This window comes from Pseudorca crassidens, chromosome 2, assembly GCF_039906515.1.
Source record: "Pseudorca crassidens isolate mPseCra1 chromosome 2, mPseCra1.hap1, whole genome shotgun sequence".
In the NCBI taxonomy this organism is placed as follows: Eukaryota; Metazoa; Chordata; class Mammalia; order Artiodactyla; family Delphinidae; genus Pseudorca; species Pseudorca crassidens.
In genome coordinates this window covers 28,785,112-28,810,451 of record NC_090297.1, presented here as the reverse complement: position 1 = coordinate 28,810,451, position 25,340 = coordinate 28,785,112, and the positions used below count along the sequence as shown (strand labels likewise).

The 25,340-nt window shown below is 58.2% G+C and overlaps 1 protein-coding gene across 5 annotated transcripts; it reads left to right on the top strand.

The window, feature by feature from the left end:
• Nucleotides 1-1,856: 1,856 nt before the first annotated feature.
• Nucleotides 1,857-25,294, top strand: COL8A2 (collagen type VIII alpha 2 chain). 5 transcript variants are annotated; one of them, XM_067725478.1, is made up of 4 exons: nucleotides 1,857-1,965; nucleotides 6,864-6,937; nucleotides 19,977-20,199; nucleotides 20,810-25,294. In XM_067725478.1, the coding sequence occupies exons 2-4, from the start codon at nucleotides 6,890-6,892 to the stop codon at nucleotides 22,726-22,728; spliced, it is 2,190 nt and encodes a 729-aa protein (XP_067581579.1). In that variant the 5' UTR covers nucleotides 1,857-1,965; nucleotides 6,864-6,889; the 3' UTR covers nucleotides 22,729-25,294. The 5 variants fall into 5 exon arrangements, with proteins under 5 accessions (XP_067581579.1, XP_067581582.1, XP_067581583.1 ...); XM_067725481.1 differs by lacking the exon at nucleotides 6,864-6,937 and having other exon boundaries at nucleotides 1,870-1,965; XM_067725482.1 differs by lacking the exons at nucleotides 1,857-1,965; nucleotides 19,977-20,199 and adding an exon at nucleotides 10,009-10,053 and having other exon boundaries at nucleotides 6,553-6,937.
• The last annotated feature ends 46 nt before the right edge of the window (nucleotides 25,295-25,340 follow it).

Here is a 25,340-nt window from a genome sequence, read left to right as displayed (position 1 = left end):
TAGGTACCCCACCAACCAGGCCCCCTCCCCTTCCTCGGACAGTGCCCCAGCCTGGCTCCCCTGCTGTCCCTCTGAGCGGCTCAGGCCAGGAGCCCAGACCCAAAGACCCGTTGCAGTCCCCCCGATCTGAGGGCTAGGGTGGGAGTGGGCCCAGACTCCGGAGGTGGGTGAGGATGGGAGGCCCCATTGAGGAGTGGCAGGGCTGGTGTGTACCTTGGCGGGGGGACAGCAAAGTGGGAGGCCTTCGAAGGGCAGGCGGTAGGAGGGTGAGGGGCCATGGAGGTGGGCCCAGACCCAAAGACAGACAGCCGTGAGCCCTCCCTGCTCCTTTTCTGGGCCTGTGGAGGGTCTTTCCCACTTAGACCTGACACACACACACACACACACACACACACACACTCACACCCTCACCCCAAACCCCTTCCAAACTCCCCTACTGCACTTGCTGCCTCCACTTTCTCCCCTGGGGCTGCTTCTTTGGCCTCTGCAGCCTGCCCCCTGCCCCTGCCCCTGCCCTGCACCCCAACCACCAGCCCCTAATTGCCAGTCCCAAAGGACTGAGACATCTTGACCCTGGGGGCCTCCCTGGCCTTCTAGAAACACCCTGTCTTTCTTTTCTGAGTTACTGCTCTCTTGGTTTCCCCCCACCTCCCAGCCCCACCTTCTAGGTCTCCTTTGCTGACCTCTCTTCCTCTACGGGGCATGTGAATGTTAACGGTCCTCGGCTGTGGCCTGGGCACTCCTTCCCTGAGCATCCCTCCCATGGCATCAGTCACCATCTGTACACCACGGGCCCCTAATCTCTAGCTCGGAACTCTCACTTGCCTGCTGGATACGTGGAAGCCCACAGCAGTGTGCAACTCAGTGCATCTGACCATCCTCCTTCTGGACCACCACCTCCCCACTGCCCAATCAGAAACTTGGGCCCTGTCCTCGACACTTCCCTCTTTCTATGTCCTTCACCCCCACAGCCAAATCCTGCCCATCCCACCTTCTTTACTCTCACATTTGACCTTTCCTTCCAGCACCCATTGTCCGCCTCATTGGACCAGCCAGGATTATTCCAGCAGCCTCCTCCGGTGTCCCTGCCTCTGTCTTCCTCCATGTAGAAGTCAGGGGACTCTTTTTATTTATTTTTTAATTGGCGTATAGTTGTTTTACAATGTTGTGTTACTTTCTACTGTACAGCAAAGTGAAGGAGAGAGGGCTCTTTCTAAAGCCCAACTCTGACCACGTCACTGCACTGCTCCAGAGTCTTCGGTGGCTCCCCATTTCCCTGAAGTGAAGTCTAACCAGCTTCTGCACGGCCTACAAGATCCCGCTGCCCGCCCCTGTGAGCACACAGGCTCACCTCCCTAAACCCAGAATGTGCGGGTCACCACCGTCCCTCCTCCCGCTTCCCCCTAAGTCTCCCCCCTACCCCACCCCACCCCCAGCCCAGTCCCTCTCAGCTAGGTCACCACTGGCAGGAAGCCTTCGCGGACTGCTCAATTATGGGCCATCACCCCTGTGCTGCCCCTTCCCTGCCCTGAGCACACCATGGCCCCCTTCTCGGCGACAGGGTCTGGGTCTGTGTCCCCATAGACGGGTCATCCCCGAGAGCAGGGGGCTCCAGACGCAGGCACAGGGCGCGTGAGGGTGAGTGGGGACCGAGCTGCCCGGGATGTGCGTGGGCTGGGGGTTGTTTGAGTGGGTCCCCGGAGGGAGGCGGCTGTCGAGGCCGGGCTGGGCGCGGACCTTGGCGGTGCCAGTGGAAAGAAGAGGGTGGAGGCCCCGCCCCGCCGCGCCCCTCCCGCCTCCCTGGCCCCCCCGCGCCGCCCGCCCACTCCGGCAGCCGCGAGGGGCGGCCGGCAGAGCGACGCGGAGCCTCGCCGGCGCGGACCCCGACGACGCCCCTGCCCGGAGCCCGCGCGCCCCGGGCCGCCCTCGAGGGCCGGGAGTGGCGCCAGGCGGCCGCCCCTGCAGGTAACGGGTCGGGGGGTGGGGGGAGGCGGCACGGCTGCCGGGTTTGGGGGCTCCGAGGGTAGGACCCGGCCTGGGCTTCCCCCAAAACTGTCCGGGACAGCTGGGACAGCTGGGCCTGCGCCTCGGACTCCGAGGTGAGGACGGGTTGGGGGACTGGGCCGGGGGTCGGCGCTGGTATGCGGGCGCCCATCCCGTTTCCTGCTTCCCGGGGCAGAATCCCAGATAAAGCGCCTTCCTCCCTTCCTTCCCAGAAGCAGGGGCTCCAGCTTCAGACAGTCCTGGGTGGCATCCCTGACCATGTGTCTCGGAGCAGTCACTTCACCTCCGGGAGTCTCCCTTCCCACCTGTACAATGGGGATGACAAAGCTTCCATCGCAGGATGGTGGAGCAGGGAGGAGGGAGCAGTGGCCTTAGACCCCGCTGTAGCCCCAGGCGGGGGAAACCCCTCAGCTCTCCTCTCCCCATCTCTCTCACGATTCTAGTTTGCTGGTGACCTCCCGGTTTCCCGTTTTTTCTGCTTCTGCCCCCAAGTTCCTCCTATTCTAGGTGTCCTGGCGGCACCGCCAAACTGGAGAGTGGGGTTCTGAGGAATGTCCCTGCCGGAGGCTCAGCACCTTGCCTCAGCTCAGGCCTGAGACCTGTGGGGGTGAGGGGACTGTTGCCCGGCTCAGAGGGGCCGGGGTCTGAGGGCCCCAGAACAGCCTCCCCGGGTGTCTGTCCTGGGGCTGGAGGCATAGTGGCCACATTAGCCCCCGGGCGGAGAGACACTATTCATCCAGAGGAGCCCATGAGTTGCGCGCCGGGGAAGGGCAGACCCTCTGAGTTTGCTTCTTGTGTGTATGCATGTGTGAGCCTGTCAATGTGTGCATTTGTGGGGTGTGGGGGGGACAGTGAGTGTCTGCCAGTATGTTATTAATGTGGGCATCTGTCAGTGTGTGCTCGTGTGAGGTTCTCAGCGTGTGTGAGAACATGCTAGCCTTTTGACGCAGAAATGCCACTGACCTCCCTCAGGGGACCCTGGCAACCCAGAAGTCCTTCCTCCTGTCTACCTTCAGCGTCTCTTGCTAAGGCCTGTGCCCTTGTCTGGTGGCAGGGTCCATCCCCTCCTTGGAGTGCCCTTAGCGAAGGCAACCTCCTAGGGAGCTGCCTTGGGTGTTTGGAAGATCTGGGGGCTGTGGAGCTGGGATGGCTGGAGGGTCAGGCAGTCTGGGGTTCCTCTCTGGGGACTGACCCTCACTGGCCTGAGTAGAAGGGGGGCCCTCAGGGAGCCCATTCTAGAGCCCAGAAGAGGACGTGTGGGGGGCAGCAACCTTGCACTGGGAGTTGGTGGTCTCAGTCAGGGCATAGATGTCCCCGCTGGCCTCTCGCTGGGCTGGTGAACACCAATAGACCCTTGGACACACAATCACCCCAAAACGATAATGAGGACACACCACAGACAGAGTCACGCACAGCTGCATAGCTACACTCCCTCCCACTGACAGTCATACACAGTCATACACCAGAACATGCTCTGTTGAAACACATACCACCACAGATGCTGAAACAACAGATAGCATGCGCATGCGCGCGCGCGCACACACACACACACACACACACACACACACACACACACACACACACACTCCTACAGACACATGGCAGGCCCTACGTGGTCCAGCCAGACGTACTCAGACAGGACAACACACACACACTCACACCAGGGTCTCTCTCTCCAGTTTCACTCTGTCCACCACAGTGAAAATGAGTTTCCGCTCTTTGGCTCAGAGGAAGCGGAAAGAAAAAGAGAGGTGAAGATATCAAACAGGGCTGTCAGCCTGAGCACCCCAACTCGCCCCCTGCTCCGGGTCTGAGCCAGACCAAAGGTTGGTTGCCCTGCTAGGACCCCAGCCCACTCCAGGCCCCCCAGTGGCACGCATGGGGCTCCCCTTGTAGGAAAGTGGGGCCTCAGATGAGCCAGTCCCATCGGTGGCCTGAGGCACTTACAGAGCCGGGGTGGAAGAACCAGAGGCACAGTGGCCTCTCATACGGGGTGCAGCTGTCTCTCAGGGTGCCCGTGGAGCTACATGAAGGGGAGGAACCTTACAAGCCAAAGTGTGTGTGGGAGGAGCCATCAGGGGAAGCAGCAAAGAGGTGACTCTGGCCGCGATTTTCAGGGAGAACGAGAACTTTGACAGGTGCAGGGCGCGGTAAAGGTAAATGAGGGCATTCCAGTCAGAAGACAGAGCATGTGCGAAGGTGTGGAGGTGGGAAGCTGCAGAGTTCTCTCTGGGGACGGTGACTACACTGTGAGAGACTGACGGGGAGGGACGACAACTACTTTGAGGTCAGATTTCCTAGGGCCTTGTTGGAGAAAGGGTGTGAGCTGCAGAGTGGTGCAAACTGGGAATCACTCTAGTTGCTCTGGGGGGAAAGGATGAAGAGGGATCTTACAGGCAAGGACACCACTTAGGAGGCTGGGCAGAGTTTGAGGAGGAAGGTGATGGGGGGCTGAGGTGGGTGGTTGCCATGGGGATGGGAGGCAGGTATAGATGGAGAGGAGTAAGGAGAGAGATTGGACAGGCCTCAGTGATGCTTGGCTGTGGGGATAGGAGAGGGCAGGCCAGGAGCCTTGTACTGGGTGACCGTGGTCTGACCCCAGAGAAGTCAGGTCAAGGGGAGATGTGGGTTTGAACACCAGGGTCTGGTATGCTTAGGTGCAGGGAGCTGAGTGTCGAGTGTGGCCATGGGTCTTGGGGCTAGTTTAGTGTCTGGGAGACCTGGGTATGTATGTTTAGAAGCCAAAGAGGGTATGTGAGGCCATATATGTGCACACATATGCCCAGACATCAGTTAAGGAAGTTATGGTCCCAGAAAGGGAATTCCAGGCCTGCTCTGTTCTATGGTGGCGGGGTGTAGACAGCAGATCCTGACCTTGGGAGTCAGACAGACTGGGGTTACTTTCTGCGTGACTCTGGGTAAGGGACTTCCCATCTCTGTGCCTCAGAGTCCTCATCTATAAAATGGGAATGCTAATACTTGTCACCAGGGTCCTTTTGCCTGCAGAGAGGTGAGGAGTGGTCTGAGGTCACACACGATCCGGGTGCAGTGCCAAGAACTTTCACCCAGACTTCTGATCAGAGTCTGTTACACCTCTCTGGTTGGATCCTGGGAAGAGAATGGGGAGGGCCTGGCCCTGCTTCTATTCAGATTCTTGGAAAGTTCTGAATTGAGAAGTGACTGTCCCCACGCAGGCTGAGATTTCTGGCTCTTGGAGGGCAGAAGAAGTGGGTGGCAGAGGGTTACTGCCTCCTGGAGAGAGCCATGCCTGCACTGCTGGCTCATCTCCGGGATGGGATTATGGGGACTCAGAGAGGAAGTTGCCTCAGGTCACATAGCAGCCAGTGGCAGAACTGAGTCCTGAGGACAGGACCCTGGGCTCAGGCTTCCCTTCCTCTCAGAGGCCACCCTCCCCTAGCAGGGGCCATCAGGAACCTGGCATGGAGGGAACCTTGTCATCTGAGGTTCTCTAATTTCAATTATTTCTGTCCCCCTGGGGGAGGGTAACAATAAGAGTTTATTGGGCACCTACTGTGTATCAGGGCCTGTGTTTGCGTATCTCATTTAGTCCTTGTAACACTACAGCAAGGCAAGGGTCGGTAGCCCATTTAACAGAGGGAGAAGTGGAGGCTCAGAGAGGCCCATAAACTGGCCAAGCGTCCCCTTGCTGAGTGCCAAGCTGGGATTCACTCCCAGGTCTGTGAGGATGTACAACTCATGTTCTTCCCACCGACCTCCCGGGTCACTGCCCTCTACAGGGCTTGGTTTGGCGGGGAAAGGAATGGAAACTTAGTTGAGCATCTGTCCACAGTGTGCCAGGAATTTTCATACATAAGGTACTTTTTTGAGGGACAGGGAACCTGGGGAGTAGCAGTCATGAGAAGGTCAGGCCCGGAGGGGGGCCAGGACAGTGAGGGCTGGCATGGTGTTTTCTAGTATCTCAGAATGCGCTGTGGTCCTGGTGGGTCCCGTGAGGGTTGGCAACCTCTGGGAGCAAGGGGTCCCGGCCACGGGTCCCAATTCTGCCACTGGCTGTGAGCTTTCCCTGGATCTCCATAGTCCCATCCGTGATATGGGCCGGTAATGCCTGCCCGGCTCTCCTTGGAGCCTGTGGGGAGGACCGATGTAGATTGTGTGTGGGGGTCGTTTCTCCCTCCTGGAAGACCCCAGGAGGTTGACTGGTCCCCACCCCCATCCAGCATCCACTGCACTCACTAACCAGAAGCTCTCTTGTGTCTAGCCTCCTTCCCTCCCGCTGTGGCGGCTCCTGGCCGCCACACGGCTCTGTGTGGGCCCTCCAGGCCATGCTGCCTCTGACAGGCAACCAAGGCTCAGCTCGTGGCAAACATTCTTTTCATAGTTCCTGGAGCACAGCAAATCCGGCTGCTTAGCCAGGAATGCAGAGCCCCCTCCTGCAGCGGCAGCAGGGGCTTGGGCAGGGGAGCCCCTGGAGGTCAGGCAGGACAGGGGCGAGTGGAGGACCCCTCCCAACACACACACACACACACTCTCTCTCTCTCTCTCTCTCTCTCTCCTCTCTCTCTCTCTCTCTCTCTCTCTCTCTCTCCCTCAGCTCCAGAGAGCTGCAAGGCTGTCCTCATTATCTGGGAACTCATTCAGCTTCAGTCCAAACTGACATCGTCCGCCACCGGCCGGCTGGTGACCCTGGGCAAATGACTTCTTTCTGAGCCTCTGTTTCTTCATCTGTAAAATAGGGTTTATAATTTAACCTCAGGCTTTTGGGAGGCGTCATGGTGATGATGATGATAATGATAATAGGAAACATATATTGAATGTTCTTTATGCCAAGCACTGCTTGAAGTCGGCTACATGAAATTAACGCGTCTAATCCTCTCCAGTGCTCTGCGAAGTAAGAATTGCTCCCATGGTATTGACCAGGAAGCTGAGGCACAGACCACTGAGGTCACTGCTGGTAAGAGGCAGGGCTGGGAGAAGACTGTGAGCGGCTGGGCTCCAGAGTGGTTCTTAACCCGTCATGATGTTTTAGGCAAGACTCTTAGCCGAGAGCCAGCCCATGGTAGGGGCTCAGAAAATGGAGACTTCTCCCATGAGCCCCCCGCTGGGAGGAGCCAGCTGTTCACCTCATGGCCATCAGCATGTCAGGTTGGAAAGTTGGGATGGGGAAGCAGGCCTGGGGTCCTGGCCAATCTCCTTGGGCACCTGCGCTCGCCAAAGCTGGTGGGGGCCAGGGGGGTATAGACTGTCCCCCCCACATCTGGCCTGGGATTTAGCTGGAGGCAGGCTCTGTGCAAGGAGGAGATGTCGCCAGGGGAGGGGCTCAGGAGGAGATTAGGAAAGGCAGCTGAGGGCGGAGGTTAAGAACAGAGTCCCATTGAAGTCGGCTCAGGCACTGCCCTGGCACACTCACCCACCCCACCTTCTATTTTGTAGGACCGCGGGAGCCTTGGTCAACTGGAGTGGGCCCCTGAGGCCCGTGATAGGAGCTGCTCACTCTGTCGCCAGCTGTGCTGGCATCTGGGTTCAGGCAGCACAGGCGGGGGTGGAGGAGAAGTGGGGAGAAGTAACCGTGGCTGCAGTCTCCAGGAAGCCCAAGTATACAGGGGTTTGGCCATTTAGGGGCTGTGCAAGCCCCAAGGTTCAGATCCCAGCCCCAGTGCTTCCTGCACCTTGGAGAATGGATGTCACCTCTCTGAGCCTCAATGCTCCTCCTCAGAAAAATGGGACAGCAATTCCCACCTTATAGAGTTATGGGAGAGCATGATCAAAAATAATGCCTGGAGCATGCCTAGTGCTTTGTCTGGTGCAGAAAATGTACTTGGGATTTTTAGCGACCATTATTATTAAGGGCTAACGGGTGGAGGGGATGGGGAGCCAGCTTTAAGCTGTGCTTGAGGTCTTTTTTTTTTAATTTATTTTTATTTTTGGCTGTGTTGGGTCTTCGTTGCTGCGCGCGGGCTTTCTCTAGTTGTAGCGAACAGGGGCTACTTTCGTTGTGGTGCACGGGTTTCTCATTGCGGTGGCTTCTCTTGTTGCGGAGCATGGGCTCTAGGTGCATGGGCTTCAGTAGCTGTGCCACGCGGGCTCAGTAGTTGTGGCTCGCGGGCTCTAGAGCGCAGGCTCAGTAGTTGTGGCGCACGGGCTTAGTTGTTCTGCGGCATGTGGGATCTTCCCGGACCAGGGATCGAACCCATGTCCCCTGCACTGGCAGGCCGATTCTTAACCACTGCACCACCAGGGAAGTCCCTGTGCTGGAGATCTTTGATTCTGATATTTAAGGCATTTCTCAGGCTGACCCCAGCTGGCCCTTCTCATCTCAAACCATCTGTGTTTGGAGAGGTTAAGAGCCCAAGCTTTGGCACCAACAGCCTAGGCTCTACCCCTCGTGAGCTGTGTGACCTTTGGCCAATTACTTAACCTCTCTGTCCCTTGGTTTCCCACTCTGTAAAAAGGAAAGACGAAGAACCTACTTCACTGGGTTGGTATGAGGATTAAATGAGATAATTCATGAGAAGAGCCCAGAACCGTGCCTGGCACATAGTAGGTATACAATAAATGTTAGCTATGATTAGTTAGTTCGTTTATTTATTCTAAATATGTTCAGGGCATTCACATCTCCATACCCTCACACATGGTATTCCCTTAGCCTGGACTGATCACCTCTCCCCACTACCACCCAGTTAAATCCATGTTCATCTTTCAAAAGCCCAGATCCAACATAAGTCAGTTCCCCTCCCTGAGCCTCATGGTGAGGGTGTGGGCTGGGGCCAGACAAGCTGGGGTCAAGTTGGCCAGTGAGGACCTCCCATGCAAGCTCCATCAGCCAGTCTGGGCCCTCAGAGAGAGTAGCCTCATGACCCCCCTCTGGGGTCATGGTGTCAGAGGGGCGTGGACGGAGGCAGGGCTCAGCTGAGCTGGAGAGAAGGCTTAGGAGCCGCTGGCTTCGGCATCTGGCTGCTTGTGCAGCGAGAGGGCTGGGATGTCAGAGTTTCCATGGGAGCGGGCAGAGGCAAGCAAGCAGCTGGGGGAGAGAGTGACGCAGCCGGCAGGCCTCCCTGCCAGGTAGGCTGGCTAGGCGTCCCCTCCCCATCCACCCAGGATTCATATCTGGGCTTGGACTACGGCCCCAGCTCTGCTGTGTGACCGGGACTAGGGCTTATGATAGCCAGGCATCATGGTTGAGCCAGAAATGGGGACCTGGCCATCGAGGGCTGCGACCACATCATCTCCCCCTGCTCAACAACCCTCCATGGCTCCCCATTGCCTTCCAGAGATACACAAGCATAGCATTTAAGGCTCCCCACTAAGTCGCCCAAGGCTTCTCAGCTCATCCTTGTCGTCTCAGCCCCATAGCACTTCTGGACCGTCCCTGTATCTGCCAAGCAGCTTCCTACTGCCTGAAATTCCTTTGCTTACTGTGTCTGCCTGTCAGACAACTCACCCTTCAGGATCCAGCCTTAATGTCCTTTCCTTCATGAAGTCTTCCAGGGAAACTCAAGGGAGGGCAATATTTCCTGCTCTGCACTCCCACGGCCTGGAGACCTTAGTCAATTGTGTGATGGCCACGTGTCTGATGCCTCCAGCTAATTCAGGGCAGGGCATGGGCCTGAACCATTTCTTTGTCCCAAGGCCTAGCCTCAGGTCCCCTACCTAGTACGAGCTTCCCCAGGCAGGAACCCTAGTCTATAGTAGGGGCCACCCCAGCTTAGGGCCTGACAGAGTGTAGGGACTTCTCCGGTATGGACCCTGGCCCACAGAAGGGGCTTCCTCAGCCTGGGCCCTAGGACAGGAGGACCTCCATCAAACCAGGGCCAGGTCCCCCATGGGCATTGCTAAGTGCATGGAATGAATGGAGTTGGTGAGGGGGGGACCTGGCTCCCTGAGAGGAGACTGAGGTTGGGGGCCAATGTTCCAGCAGGGGCTCCTGGTAAAAAACCCATGGCAGGCACTGGGGTGGCTGAATTAGCGCAGGAGGCTTCGCCAGCTCCTGGCATCTTCCTCACCGTCTCCCTCTTTCATGCTCAGGCCTTGTCTCTGCTGGCACCTTCAGGGGCCCCTCCGACCTGAAAGGTAAGCTAGATTTGGGGGCAGGGCTCTCTGACATCCCCAGCTGGATGAGACCTGTGCCTGCTGCTACCTACCCTTGCTCCCTCCAGCTGCAGCAGATGCCCCTCCCAGGCTTGGGGTGGCCTAGCGGGCAGGTGACCTCAGCTCCCTCCGGCCCAACTTGGAAGCGGCTTTTTCTCATTTGTGAACTATTTCGCCCGGCTCCTTGGCGTGGCCGTGTTTGCTTGGCCTGCCCGGGTGCAGTGGCCTGGCTGCGCTCCCGCCGGGCCCGCTCCCTGCCCAGCTCAGCCCCTCCTGCCGATGCCGAAGCTGCCGCCACTGCGCGGGGAAGCCGCGAAGGCCCAGGAATCTTGGCAGGCGTCGGGAGGCAGCGGGCGGCGGGCGGCGGGTGGCGCTCCGGAAAAGGCTGCAAATGCGAAACAGAAGGCGGGGGACTGGCGGCTGAGAAGGCCCCGCCTGGCTCGGCCTGGAGCCTGGGGGTGCCTGGGTCCGGTGGCCCACCCGTGTCCGGTCTCGATCAGAAGCTCAAGGCCTCTTCTGGGAAATGAGCAATGGCACCAGCTGAGGCCTGAGCCCCCCGGCGAGGAAGGGCCGGTCTCCTGGCCACCTGCCTGAGGATACACTGTTGCCCTGGGTCCTGTCCACTGCTGAGCCTCTTCTGGTTCATCTCCTCCCGCCTGGCTGTCCCTACCTCCCTGGATGCTTTGTTGCCCCGCCAGAAGCTCCTACCCAGGGTGGTAGTGGGGTGGCTAGCCTCAGAGATGGGCAGCGGCTGGGGGTCTGGGAGGTAAACCTAGTTACCTGCAGGGAGGGAGGTTCACCGCAAGCCCCCTCCAGCCCAGAGCTGAGAAGGACCCTGGAAGAGCCACAAAGAAAAAGGGACCCTATGAGAAGCCATCTTGCAGGCTTGTCTGGAGGTGGGAGGTGGCGTTGTCAGAGCCCAGGAGCTGGAGCACACAGGCTGCAGACTGTTCTGAGTGCCAGTGTGCTGAGCCCCAGCTGGGGATGCGGTGGGGTTGGGGGAAGACATGCCCTGGAGGAGGAGCTGTTCTGCCTGAGAGAGGCACGGAAGGCTGCTTGGAGGAGGCGGCATTTGAGCTGGGTCTTAAATGAGGAATAACATGTTTGCCTGGAGGAGAAAGAAAGAGCAATTCAGGTAAGGGCAGGCAGGTGGGTACAGGGAAACATCGAAAAGCTTGGGTTGTCTGGATTCAGGACGCTGGGGCTCAGGGTACAGTGGGCTCCTCTCACTCCCTGAACATGGGTGATTTCCCTAAGGGTGAGTCCATGGCCCTCACCCAGGCTGCAACAACCCTGCCGATGAAGCCCTATTTTTATCTCCAGGCAATCTCTCTCGCTCTCAAGTTTCAGAACCACAGGTTCTCTGCCTATTAGATACTGCCCAGCCCAGAAGCCCCTCAGTCTTCCTTGACGAGATTTTTGCTCTGCTCTCCGTTTGGAATATTCCACCATCACTTGCGCCTATGAGTATGTTGAACTCTCCTCTGTCCTTCAAACCTCCTTCCAATGCTGCTTTGCAAATGGAGGTCCCCTGTGGTCTGGGAGCCTCACCTGCAGAGGTGAGGGATGTTAGGACTCTTGAAGCCTGGTTGGGTAGACAAGGTGTGAAGAGGGCAGCACTCCTGTCCTGCCATCAACCTGGATGATAAGGTGTCCTCCAGGCAGCCTTGTCCCAGCCTGATCACCTCCCCCCACCTCGCCAGCTCCCAGGTTCCAGGCAGCCCTTTGGCTTTGGAGCAGTCCTCATGCCTGCATATTTAAATTTGAGGGGTTCAGAGTCCCAGTGGCCTGTAGGACAGTGAGCTCAGCTCATGGGCTCTGGGCCCCGCAAGTCTCCACCCAGACCTTGTGGGGCTGCTTGTGGATCGTCCACGGTGGTCAGCCCCAGACCTGACATTAACATTAAAGCCATAAGTGCTGGCCTTCTAGAGGCTCCCATCAAGTGACCAACAGCTAGAGATTTCAGAACCTGGAACTCTGACAGGATCTAGGTACAAGGAACAAGAGAGGACGGAGAGAGACAACAGAGAAAGACAGGGTCACAGAGGTGGGAAGACAAATGGGATGGCGACACAGAGATAGGAAGAGAGAGACACACCAGGAGATGCCTCAGACACACAGGCAGGTGAGGACCTGGATTCAGCGACACAGAGACACAGAGGAAGGGACACAGGTGGGCATGTCACATACCCAGAAGTAGAGAAGACAGAGTCCATAAGACTGGATTGGGGGTTTGAGGGTAAAGGAACAGGGCTGTCATGTACAGTTGTGCAGGTTGGTTACTGTTCAAGGGCACTCGGGGAAAGGCAATGAGTAAGGCCTGAGTTGGCTGGAAGGAGGGGTAGCCTTTTCTAATTGTGCTAAGGCATGGTATAGGCTAGAGAGATTCCATGTAAGGAAGGAAGGGTCAGAAGTGTCAGAAGTGACGTCCAGATTTCTGGCCTGGGCAACAGGGAGTGGGGGAGAAGCAAGTAATAGGGGAGAAGGTAGTGACAGCAGTTTGGGTGGAGGTGTATGAGGGACAGCCAGGCGAAAATGCTCAGCTCATAGTCAGACCCAGGAGTCTGGGGCTCAGGAGAGAGGTAGCTGGAAACAGATGTGGGAGTCCTTGGTGATGGGATTGGAACTGTGGGAGCTGGGGAGAGCTGGAAACTGCAGGAGAAACATCCAGAGAGAAGAGAAGAGGCCTGAGCCAGCTCCTTGGGGCAAGCCTGGGTCTGCAGAGTGGGCAGAGGGAAGGAGCAGAGAAGAATCTGAGGAAGAGCCTTTCCAGGAAGGAGGAAAGCAGGGTCACAAGGCGGGAGTCAGTGCTGGCGAGAAGGAAACACGAGGTGAGAGGGTGAGGGGTAGAGACAGTTCTTTCGAGAAGCTTGGCTGAGAAGGGCTGGAAAGAGATGAGGTGGCCAGGGGTGGGGGTGAGGCCTGTGTAGATGTGGGATGGAGAGGCTGGAGGCTGGGGGAGGCATCCACAGAGAGCGAGAGGTGCCCAAGGAAGAGGAAGAGGTGTGGAGGGGCCCGGGGCCTTGAGTGGGAGACAGGACCCCCTTCCTCTGAGACTCAGGAGAGGGGGACGGGGAAGGGCTCTCTGATCTCTGCAAGCCGGGAGAGAGGTGGGGGGGCTGGGAGGCTCAGGGACCCCGGAGAAGTCTGGAGCCACCCTGCTCAGCAGTGGGGGTGGGCATCATGCCCAGTGAGGGAGGAGGGCAGTTCCTCTGCTCCTCTCCAAGATGCATAACTCCATCCTTGTCCTGAGCAGGCTGTGTGACCCCTGCTCGGTGTCATCTCAGGGCTGGTTAGGGAAAAGGCCTAGCAGGCCAGAAATTTGACTTTAGGCAAATTCACAAGGTGCTGGCCTTTGGCAGCAAGTCACCTGAGGTTTTCAAGGGTTGGAGGAGATGTTGCTTTGCAGCAGGAGGAACTGAGGTTAGACTGAAGGGAGGACTTTCTGGCCACCGGGGTAACAGGACAAAGCCGCATGGAGGGGCTGATGGCTTAGACCATCTCAGTTAACCCTTTCACAGATGAGGACACCGAGGTTCAGAGAGGTTAAGTCACTTGCCCAAGATCACCCAGCCGGTAGGTAGCTTTGCTGAAATGGGAGTTCAGGGGCTGCCGGGACCTAGAGGGCCTTAGGGCCCCCCAGGGCTGGATCCCTGATAGGGAGAGCCTGAGCAAGAAATGCTGCTCACCTGTTGAAGTGGCAGTGACCAGGTTGGAGAGAGAGAGAGAGACAGAGAGAAATGAGTCAGGGCCAGAGACCCAGGGACAGAACAGAGCGAGGCTGGACGAGTGGGGAGGCAGGAGGCACCGGGGGAGCAAGTGGGGCAGCCGATCCCGCAGAAATGTCTCCACAACAGGAAGCGTCTCATAACATACCTGTGGTTTGGCCAGGCCCCGGGCTGCCTCAGCTCCCCGAGGCTTCCTCAGCTGCAGCCGCCCTTCTGGGGTTGGGGGCTTGGAGCAGCGGGAGCCTGCACAGAGCCGCGTTCCATCCACCCACCGGGGGTGGGGTGGGGTGAGGTGGGGGTGCTGCCAGGGCCACGCTAGCCACACCCCTGCACGGTCTGTCGGGAGCCTGCGCCCCACCCTCAGGCTCCCCTTTTTATCTGGACCTCTGATAGCTCACGTGTAAAATGGGATGGGGAGTGGGCAGGCCCTTAAATTCCATGGAATCACCTGGGCCCCCTCTGCTGGCCGCCCCCTGGGACAGGACCCTTTGAGAGGGGACTGGTGGGGAGGAGTCACTGCTGCTGATGCCCCTTCCCCTCCCAAAGCCCTGTCCAGGGAGAGAGGGGTCTGTATTCATGCGCTTCTTCTTCCTGCTGGGGTCCAGTCCCCTCCCCTCTCAATTGGTCTGAAAGACCCTGGAGCGCTACCCGCTCCCAGCCAACCTCCTCGGCCGCCCCTGGAGGAGGCCCAGGCTGCCACAAAACGCTGACTTGGACAAAATGCTGTTTTACGGGGGTTTGTTGAAAAGGGGGGAAATCCCCGCTAAGGACTTGCAGCTGTCCAAACACCGCGTCTACCCTGCTGCCGCCACCGCTCCATCCCTTGAATTACCGTCTCCTTTTGCATCCCATCTCCTGCCCCTGCCAGCCCAGCCCCTTCCCAGCTGCCCTGCCTCCTGCCTTCCTTCCTAAGAGGTCACCAGAGAGGGTGATGGACTGCCCAAGGTCACCCAGCAGAGCCAGGCTTGAGCCTCAGGGCCCTCCGCCAACCCCTGACACCCCTGCTTGGCCGCCATTCCTCACGGGGAGACCAGGAGGAAGCAAATGGATCACAGCTGTTCCTCCCTGTGTGCCTCTATTCCCTGCGCAGGCAGTTCTTAGCTGAAGATCCTTGATTGAGGCCACGGGGATGTCCCACCTGTTCCCATTCTAGCCAACAGATAAGCCCATCTGGCCTAGGGAGGGGGCTCCCAGGGCCGTGTGACATGTGTCTGTGCGAAGTCCTGGATGCTTCCTGGAGTGAGTTACTGGTGTGATCATTAAATCTGACGGCAAATTGGGCTCATCAGACATTTATGGAGCATCTCTGTGTGCCATCAAGTCCTGTGCTGGTCATGGAGTCGGGGGAATGTGGCGGGGAGAGAGCAGAAGAGCCAAAGAGGGAAACAAGAGCTGTGAGGGAGACCTGCAGGTGTCAGAGGAGCCCGGGGAAAGGCATCCAGTAGGCGTCCAGGATGTCCAAGAATGAGGAAGAGTTAGGAGGTGGAGAAGCAGTAGGGTGAAATGAACGTACAGAGGCCAGAGAGCCTGCGGAGCCTGCAGTGGGGGGGGAGGGGTGGCAGTGAGCAGGGGCTCAGGGGCGCCCAGGCACCCTCGGCTCTGACGGTGGCCGGCATTGGGGGGCAGTCCCTCCCACCTGGGCTGCCACGTCGCACCATTCCAGGGCCATCAATTCTCAGCCCCTTCTCTGGCCAAGCCCCCCACCTGGAGTGGCATAGCCACCTCCCCTCTAAGAGCTAGAGCAAGTTTTCCCTCCTCAAACCCACAGGCAGCTTGGAGCTGGAAGAGAGACTCTCTCTCTCAGTTTGCTTCTCTCTCTGTCTAGCTTGTGCTCTCTGGCGCACTCTCCCCCACTCCCTCCCCCATGGCAGTCTGTCCCAGCGGTTAAGAGCTCAGGTTCTTAACAGACCTCCGCTCAGATCCTGGCTGCCAGCTGTAGCCAGTGGGCACATCACTGTCCTTGTCCCAGCCTCAGACTCCTCACCTATAGAAAGAGGAAGCACAATAGTTCCTTTTTCCCAGGGACCTTGTGGGAGTTAAATGCAGAATATGCAGCACTTAGGCGGTGCCCAACCAGTGGTGTGAGCTGTCATCCTCACTCAGACACCCCTCCCTCCAGAGGAAACACCTGCTCTGGGGTCCTGCAGCAGATCTGCCCCACCTCCACGATGCTGGCAGTGCTGGGATGGGGCAAGTTCAGGGAGCCGCAGGGTGTAAGGTGCGGATGCTTCCTGGAGATCCACCGTGCCAAGGAGGAAAGAAAAGTGGGCAGCTGGCAGGGGGCCCTGCCCCTGCCCGGGCTCCTGAGTGGACTGGGGGCTCTTCCTCTGGCGCCTGGCCTGCCTGTGCTCCTCCACAGTTCTTCCCACCCCAGACACCCTCCCAGCTGAGCCTGAGGCTGCCTGCACCCTCCATCACCCCCCCACGCCTAGTGAGGCCTCAACTCAGCATGGGAAGGGGACCAGGGCTCCCCAGAGCCAGGGTTCTCTTGAGTCTTCCTGTGGTGGTGCCGCGACCTCGGCCTCTGGCCCACCCAGGCCAGAGCTGCTCCCTCCCCTCCCCCTGCTTCCTGCTGCGAGCTCTGCCCCTCCACCTGCTCCCCCAACCCTCTGACCCCCTACCAGGCAGAACATCCTGGCTCTGTGCTGTGTGAGCACCACCTCCACCCTAACAGCCCCCCCAGCTCGGGTGGCAAGTGCAGGAGGGCCCTTCCCCCTCTCCCGAGAGGACGCGTGGTGTGGTGGTTAGAGATTGGGGCTCAAGAGTCAGACTGCCTGGGTTTAGGCTCTGACAGCACCTCAGTTTCCTCATCTGTAAAACAGGGCCGACAAGCCTCACAGGGCTGCACGGGGATGGAATGTCCAACAAACGTCAGGGCAGTGCATGGCCGGAGCTTCCATCGGCAGCAGCTGAGTGCCAGGCCTGCACCCTGTGGCCTCTCGAGGCCCAGCACCGATCATGGTGCGGATAGAGCAGGCGGCCTGTGTCGAGGGAAGGTGTTCTGGGCAAGATTCTTAGTCTAAGCTTCTGTTTCTACGTCTATAGAATAGGGGATTGTAATTGTAGGAGCTGGTGGGGGGTCATTAAGAGGGTTAGTGATGTGAAGCTGGTGAAGCCCCGCCTGGCACGTGGGGAGCCCGTAGGTCACAGGTGTTACTATTATGCTGGGGCTGAGGGAGGCTGAACGACCCGCCCAGGGTTACAGAGAGGTTATGGCAGAGCTGGGCTGGCAGCTTCACCGACCTTCTCCGGAGTCCCGCGTTCGTTCCTGCAAAGCCCTGAGTGATACTGAGTCTGGAGGAACACCGCACTGCAGCTCCAGACTCAGCCCCACGTGCATCCCTGGGTGTGCACAACGCGCCCGCACTCCCTCCTGCGCCCGGGCAGGCGCAGGTGTGGAGAGGCCCCTGGGTGGGGTGAGGGGAGCCGGGAGCAGGGATGCCAGGGCAAGTGAGACTTTCCTGGGGCGTGTGAAATGCCAGGCTAGTCCACTGTGCAGATATTGATGGGTGCTTGCCGTGAGGCACTGTGATATCTCTAATCATCACAGCAGCCTTGAGAAGCAGGTGGTTAGCCTAGCTTTAAAAAAAAAAATTTTTTTTTTAATTTGTTTTATTTTATATTTTTGGCCACGACCAGAGACCGAACCCGGGCCCCCAGCAGTGGAAGTGCAGAGTCTTAACCACTGGACCACTAGGAGATTCCCTAGCCTAGCTTTTTCTAAAAAGAACTTTATTGAGATACAATTCACATAGCTTACAATTGGTTCATTGAAGTGTACGAATCAATGTTTTTTTTAAGGTATTCACAGCATTGTGCAACCATCACAACAAGCAATTTAGAACGTTTTCATCACCCCTAATAGAAGCCCTGTGCCCGTTAGCAGTCACTCCCCATTTCCACCCCCCCAGCCCTAGGCAACCACTCATCTATCTACTTTCTGTCTCTATAGATTTACCTATTCTGAACATACAAATAGAATTAGATAATATGATTTTGTGACTGGATTCTTCACCTGGTATAATGTTTTCAAGATTCATCTGTATTGTAGCATTTATCAGTATCTCCCTTCTTTTTATTGCTGAATGACAGTCCGTTGCATGGATATACCACACCATCCATTCATCAGTGGGTGCACATCTGTGTTGTTTCTACTTTGTGACTGTTACGAATAATGTCACCATGAACATTCATGTACACGTTTTTGTGTGGACGTGTTATTCCATTTTACAGATGAGGAAACTGAGGTTCACAGAGTGGAAACCTCTTGCCCAGGCTCCCCCAGCGGGTGAGCGGAGGACTCAGGCTGGCCATCCAAAGCTGGAGCCTGTGCTTCTTCCCAACCCAGGCCTTGTTCTCAGAGCTGAGCTAAATGCTGTGACAGGGCTAGATCGGGACACAGGAGTGAGGGGTTAACTCTATAGAGGAAGGGATGACAGCTTCCCTGGGCCTTGAAGGACGAGTTGGAGAGAGGAAGAACACTGCAGGCAGAGAAATAGCAGGTACAAAGGCCCAGAAGTGTGAGGCTGCCTGGTGTCTGGGGCAAAGGTATGGGGGAGGGGAGAGGCAGAGAAAAGGGTGGCAGGTGATAGGCAGGCACCCACTAGGTGATTAGATTTAAAAGGCTTTGAACGCCATGCTGGGCACCAAGGACTTTTTTTTAATGTTTGTCTGCATTGGGTCTTCATTGCCGCGCGCAGGCTTTTCTCTAGTTGCGGCGAGCGGGGGCTTCTCTTTGTTGCTGTGCGCGGGCTTCTCATTGTGGTGGCTTCTCTTGTTGCAGAGCACAGGCTCCAGGTGCGCAGGCTTCACTAGTTTTCGCACACGGGCTCTAGAGCGCAGGCTCAGTAGCTGTGGCGCACGGGCTTAGCTGCTCCACTGCATGTGGGATCTCCCAGACCAGGGCTCGAACCCGTGTCCCCTGCACTGGCAGGCAGATTCTTAACCACTGTGCTACGAGGGAAGCCCTTTTTTTTTTTTTTTTTTTTTTTTTTTTTTAAATCAATTGATTTTTGGCCACACGGCTTGCGGGATTTTAGTTCCCTGACCAGGGACTGAACCTGGGCCCCTGGCAGTGAGAGCACGGAGTCCTAACCACTGGACTGCCAGGGAATTCCCACAAAGGACTTGATCCTGAAGGCAGTGGGGAGCCCCAGAAGGGCATCGACATAATGTGAGGTCAGAGAGACCTTAGTCAAATCCCAGTTCTGGGACTTCCCTGGTGTCACAGTTGTTAAGATTCCATGCTCCCAGGGCTTCCCTGGTGGCGCAGTGGCTGAGAATCCGCCTGCCAGTGCAGGGGACATGGGTTTGAGCCCTGGTCCGGGAGATCCCACATGCCGAGGAGCAACTAAGCCCGTACGCCACAACTACTGAGGCTGCGCTCTAGAGCCCGCGAGCCACAACTACTGAAGCCCCCGTGCCTAGAGCCCGTGCTCGGCGCACCACAACGAAGAGTAGCCCCCTCTCGCCACAACTAGAGAAAAGCCTGCGCGCAGCAACGAAGACCCAACGCAGCCAAAAATAAATAAACAAATGAATGAATTTATGTTAAAAAAAAAAAAAAAAAAGAATCCACGCTCCCGATGCAGGGGCCTGGGTTCGATCCCTGGTCAGGGAACTAGATCCCACATGCATGCCGCAACTAAGAGTTCTCATGCCACAACTAAGAAGCCTGCCTGCTGCAACCAAGCCCCAGTGCAGCCAAAAAATAAAAATAAAAAAATCCCAGTCTGCTTCCTAGAGACCTCTGCGTTAGTTTTGTCATCTGGAAAATGGGGATGACAATAACAATACCTCGTTAAAGTGTTAGGAGGATTAAGTGAGCTTCCATCTCTAGAGAGCTTAGCCCCTGGCTGGCAGAGAGCCAGCCCAGCACATGGTAGTGGGTGTAATCACCAAACAGTTTCTGGCAGAGCTGTGCCAAGGTTAGAGATGCTCTGGAAGGGCATCTGGCCGCCAAGTGAATAGTTAGGGGGAGGCTACTGTCCAGGGAGGGGTCCTCGGTAGACTTGGGGGGGCGGCGATAGAGAGCTATGGGCAGGATTAGGAGAGACTCTGAGACTTTGAGAATTGCTTGTGAATAATATCTAAATCCTGATCTTTTTGTGAGTCCCTGGGCCCGTTGCCAACGTACCCATGGGCTGGCTTGATGGCCCCTCTCGTTCCTCCCTGCAGCAAAAGCCTAAAGACGCCATGCGGGGGGCTCTGACGTCCCTGTCTTCGCTGCCGCCACCTCTGCTGCTGCTGCTGCTGCTGCTGGTGCTGGGGTGCGGGCTGAGGGCGGCCGCCAGCGGTGGAGCCGCCGGGGCAGCGGGCTACCCGCCGGTGCAGTACGTGCAGCCCATGCACAAAGGACCCGTGGGGCCGCCCTTCCGCGAGGGCAAGGGCCAATACTTGGGTGAGCACCTCCCCGCCCCGCCCCGGACAGTCCTGACCCCCAACTCCCTGCCTCCCGACCTCCACCAGCTCTTCCCAGGCGCCCCCGCCTCCGGCCACAGCCCCTCAATCCCCACCAAAGACTTTCCCATCTCCACTTTCTTCCTGATGCTGGTCCGGGGCGGGTGCAGAAGTGGGGTGGGGAAGTGGGGTGCCGCTGGCTGGCGGAGATGGTCTTTAGGTAGAGGGTGGGGCGGGAAGGTTTGTGGGGAAGTGGGGAGGGCGGGGCGGCTCAGATCGGCTCTAAGGAGGGATGCTGGTGCCACCTGGTGGCCACTCCATCCCGGTCAGGCAGGGATGAGAAGCTCTTAGGGAAGGCCTAGTCTGGGTGGGTTGGGTGCTGAGAGCCCTGGGTGTGGATACCGGGCAGTTCCCAAGGTGGCCACTGAACCGCCTAAATTCCATCTTCCATGAGAGCAGGGAGGGGGAGGCCGGGACTGGTCTTCACGAACAGATACAGAACCTTGTCTTCTCAAGTTGCACCACACGCTGGTATGGGGAGTGGGAAGATGGGTCCCCTGTTCCCACTGTTCAGGCCCCTGACTGCCCCCTTCTCTCTCTTTCTCTCTCAGAAATGCCTCTACCGCTGTTGCCAATGGACCTGAAAGGAGAGCCTGGTCCCCCAGGAAAACCCGGACCGCGGGGTCCCCCTGGCCCTCCTGGCTTCCCAGGAAAACCAGGCACTGGAAAACCAGGGCTACATGGGCAGCCTGGACCCGCTGGCCCCCCTGGCTTCTCCCGGATGGGCAAGGCTGGTCCCCCAGGGCTTCCAGGCAAGGTTGGCCCACCAGGGCAGCCGGGGCTTCGGGGGGAGCCAGGGATACGAGGGGACCAGGGCCTCCGGGGGCCCCCAGGGCCCCCTGGCCTACCTGGGCCCTCAGGCATTGCTGTCCCTGGAAAACCAGGTCCTCAGGGGGTGCCAGGGCCCCCAGGATTTGGGGGGGAGCCAGGGCCCCAGGGAGAGCCTGGGCCCCCGGGTGATCGAGGCCTCAAGGGTGAAAATGGAGTGGGCCAACCAGGGTTTCCTGGAGCCCCAGGCCAGGGGGGTGCCCCCGGACCCCCTGGTCTCCCTGGTCCAGCTGGCTTGGGCAAACCAGGTTTGGATGGGTTTCCTGGGGCCCCTGGAGATAAGGGTGAGTCTGGGCCTCCTGGGCTGCCAGGACCCAGGGGGGAGCCAGGAGCTTTGGGCCCAAAAGGGCCCCCTGGGCTGGATGGTATGGGGGTACCAGGGTCAGCAGGGGTGCCAGGGCCACAGGGCCCACGAGGGGCCAAAGGGGAGCCAGGCACCCGGGGCCCTCCTGGCCTGATAGGCCCCACTGGCTATGGGATGCCAGGGCTGCCAGGTCCCAAGGGGGACAGGGGCCCAGCTGGGGTCCCGGGGCTCTTGGGGGACAGGGGCGAGCCAGGTGAGGATGGGGAGCCGGGGGAACAGGGACCACAGGGCCTTGGGGGCCCCCCTGGACTTCCGGGGTCTGCAGGGCTACCTGGCCGACGTGGGCCCCCGGGGCCTAAGGGGGAGACGGGGCCTGGAGGACCCCCAGGAGTGCCTGGCATTCGGGGTGACCAGGGGCATAGTGGCCTGGCTGGGAAACCTGGGCTCCCAGGAGAGAGGGGGCTTCCAGGGGCTCATGGACCTCCTGGACCGACTGGGCCCAAAGGCGAGCCAGGTTTCACAGGCCGCCCTGGAGGACCAGGGGTGGCAGGAGCCCTGGGGCAGAAGGGTGACTTGGGGCTCCCTGGGCAGCCTGGCCTGAGAGGCCCTTCTGGAATCCCAGGACTCCAAGGTCCGACTGGCCCTATCGGGCCGCAGGGTCTGCCAGGCCTGAAGGGTGAACCAGGCCTGCCGGGGGCCCCTGGAGAGGGGAAAGTGGGAGAACCTGGCATGGCTGGGCCTACAGGGCCTCCTGGGGTCCCAGGTTCCCCAGGACTCACGGGCCCTCCTGGGCCTCCCGGACCTCCCGGGCCCCCTGGTGCACCTGGGGCCTTCGATGAGACTGGCATCGCCGGCCTGCACCTGCCCAATGGCGGCGTGCAAGGAGCTGTGCTGGGCAAGGGGACCAAGCCCCGGTTTGGGCTGGGCGAGCTGTCGGCCCATGCCACGCCCGCCTTCACCGCTGTGCTCACCTCGCCCTTCCCCGCCTCAGGCATGCCTGTGAAGTTTGACCGGACCCTCTACAATGGCCACAGTGGCTACAACCCGGCCACCGGCATCTTCACCTGCCCCGTGGGCGGGGTCTACTACTTTGCTTACCACGTGCACGTCAAGGGCACCAACGTGTGGGTGGCCCTGTACAAGAACAACGTGCCAGCCACCTACACCTATGACGAGTACAAGAAGGGCTACCTGGACCAGGCGTCTGGGGGGGCCGTGCTCCAGCTGCGGCCCAACGACCAGGTCTGGGTGCAGATGCCCTCGGACCAGGCCAATGGCCTCTACTCCACCGAGTACATCCACTCCTCCTTTTCAGGATTCTTGCTGTGCCCCACATAACCCATGCTGCCCCGGCCTCCTCCTCTTTAGCGGTAGAGAGACCTTCTCACTTACAAAGAACCTCCATTTAAAGAAAAAACCAAAGGCCAAACAGAGGCGGGAGCAGAGGCAGCCGCGGCCTTGGCCCGAGGAGACTGACTGGGTTTCTCCCTCCGCGCAGGCTGAGGTGGTTTCTGGAAGAAAGTGGCCTGCTTTCCTCTCCCCCGAGTGTCTGTGCAGCGTCGGGGTTGTGCCCCCTCTCCTGCCCTGCCTGGCCTGCAGGCAGGGCCCCAGGACGTTCTGCCCAGCTGGTGGAGACCCCTGGCCCCCGTGAGTGCTGGGCCCTGCTGGGCGGCGAAGGATGCTGCTGCTGTGCGAGTCAGAGCTGAGAGGGGACTGAATTCCCCCACCCATTCCCCCGGGGAGACATCTTCGCAGCCCTGCCCTTCCTGCCTGCCCACAGACGGCCCCTGCTCAAGGAAGGGGGCAGGGCCTCCCTCAGTTCTTGGCTGCCCCGCGCGGGACCTCCAGCATAAGACGGTGGGTCCCCTGAAGAGTTTTTGTTTCTCTCCAGGGGAAGGGAGAGGAGGGGGACCATCGAGGTGGCCAGTGGACACCCTGTCAGGACTGCCACCCTAGCAGTGGGGCGGTGGCATCAGGCCTGTCCCTGGCAGGTACAGGCGTGTGGCCCCTCCTTCAGGCTCCCAGGAAGTGCCGACCCCCCTTCACTGCTCAGGCTGCAGCCATGGGGAACGGTGGTTTGTGAGGGGTAGGGGCATGGGTCTGAGGCAGGATGGCAGCTCTTCACGTTCGTCTCCATCCCCCAGGCTGCCCCCACCAGCTCTGGCTCTGTTCTTCATGAGGCCAGCCACCCAGGCCCCTAGGGACCGCCACAGGCGGGCACGAGGCAGGATGGGCAGTCAGCGAACATGAGTAGTCCTCCCTTTCTCTCCTTTCACCTGCTGGGGGAGGGCTGATTTTCTCAGACAAAATTGTAAGGGATCCTTGCCACCCCCAACCCCAGTATCCCCAAGGCAGAGAGCTTCTTGTTTGCCCTCAGAACAAGGTGCACACAAGCTTGGGGATGAAGGCCACCGCCCGCTTTTTCTTAATAGCCATATGATGGGTGTGTGTCGACTACAGGGTTTAGTCTGCTGGGGCTTCTTCTCCTTCACCCTCTGGTTCCAATTTCCTGTCCTAGGCAGGATTAAGGCCCAGGAGGATGAGGCCCTGAGAAAAAGGGTGCCAACAGGCCCGTTTGGAATGAGTTGGATGTTTCTGCCGTTTTCCCCAATCAGAGCTCCACCCTGCAGGAAACAGACAGGACCCCCTCCCATGCCCTCAGCCGCTAGTTCAAGCCGAGTGGATAGAGCTGAGGACCCAGCGTGAACCTGCTCCAGCTCTGGCCCATGCCAGCCTTCCTTCCCATGTTGAGGAAGGAGACTGGCCACTGACTTCTTTTTTTTCTTTATTGGAGTATAATTGCTTTATGATGGTGTGTTAGTTTCTGCTGTATAACAAAATGAATCAGCTATACATATACATATGTCCCCATATCTCTTCCCTCTTGCATCTCTCTCCCTCCCACCCTCCCTAACCCACCCCTCTAGGTGGTCACAAAGCACCGAGCTGATCTCCCTGTGCTATGCAGCTGCTTCCCACTAGCTATCTATTTTACGTTTGGTAGTGTGTATATGTCCATGGCACTCTCTCACTTCATCCCAGCTTACCCTTCCCTGCCGCCCCATGTCCTCAAGTCCATTCTCTAGTAGGCCTGCGTCTTTATTCCCGTCCTGCCCCTGGGTTCTTCATGCCACTGACTCCCGACTTGTGACTCTGTGGCTCCTCAGGCCCATCGCCTGGCCACAACTTCTCCAAACAAAGCAGACCGTTTACTTGCTTTAACTTGCAAAAGGAGAGACAAAAACCCAAATCTGCCCAAGTGGCACTTCAAGAGCAGGTTGTGGCTACGGTTCCTGGTGGGTTTCTTATTCATCGGCCCCCACGGGTACTAAGTCTCAAGTCGTACCTCGGGGAGCCATCTGCTCAGCCTCCTTCCTGGGTCAAAGCCGCTGCCATCTGACCTGTTAGGGAGGCTTCTGTCGGGCGGAAATGCATCAGGTCCTAGTGGGAGCCCAGGGCTCTGAGGAGGGTACAGGGAGCCAAAAAAAAAGAAAAAATGCTGTTTCACAGAACTGAGTTTCTGCTAAATGTCATTCCTGAAGCCTTTGGGGAGAGGTGGGTGGTGCTTCCGAAATATTTATGGGATTTCCAGGTGTCCACTTAACTGACTAGCTTTGATAAACTATGTCAGGTTTTAACAATGAAAACTACATTACCTTGTGCATTTTTATATTGATTCCTCATTGTTTTTTAAGATTAAGGTTTAAATGTTTTCCGTTGGTAATTTCATTTCTAACCTGGTATAGGAGCTTAGTTCTCTACATACCTATTATGTACCCTGTGTCACAGAAGATTCGGGGAAAAATGCACTTGGGAATCAAAGAAAATGGGACTTCTTTTTGAAAAGAAAAACAACGGTATTGACTGTATTGACACAATCTCAATAAAGCCTGTTGAATAAACAGCCCTGTGCTGAAACTGGCGTTGATTCAGAGGTGTCTCGAGCCTCT

Bases quoted from the DNA above. Each gene is read 5' to 3' on its own strand.
- COL8A2 (XM_067725478.1), top strand. From the start codon at position 6,890: ATGGTATTGACCAGGAAGCTGAGGCACAGACCACTGAGGTCACTGCTG. The intron at 6,938-19,976 runs GTAAGAGGCAGG...TCCTCCCTGCAG, and splicing joins GACCACTGAGGTCACTGCTG to CAAAAGCCTAAAGACGCCAT. The intron at 20,200-20,809 runs GTGAGCACCTCC...TTTCTCTCTCAG, and splicing joins GGGCAAGGGCCAATACTTGG to AAATGCCTCTACCGCTGTTG.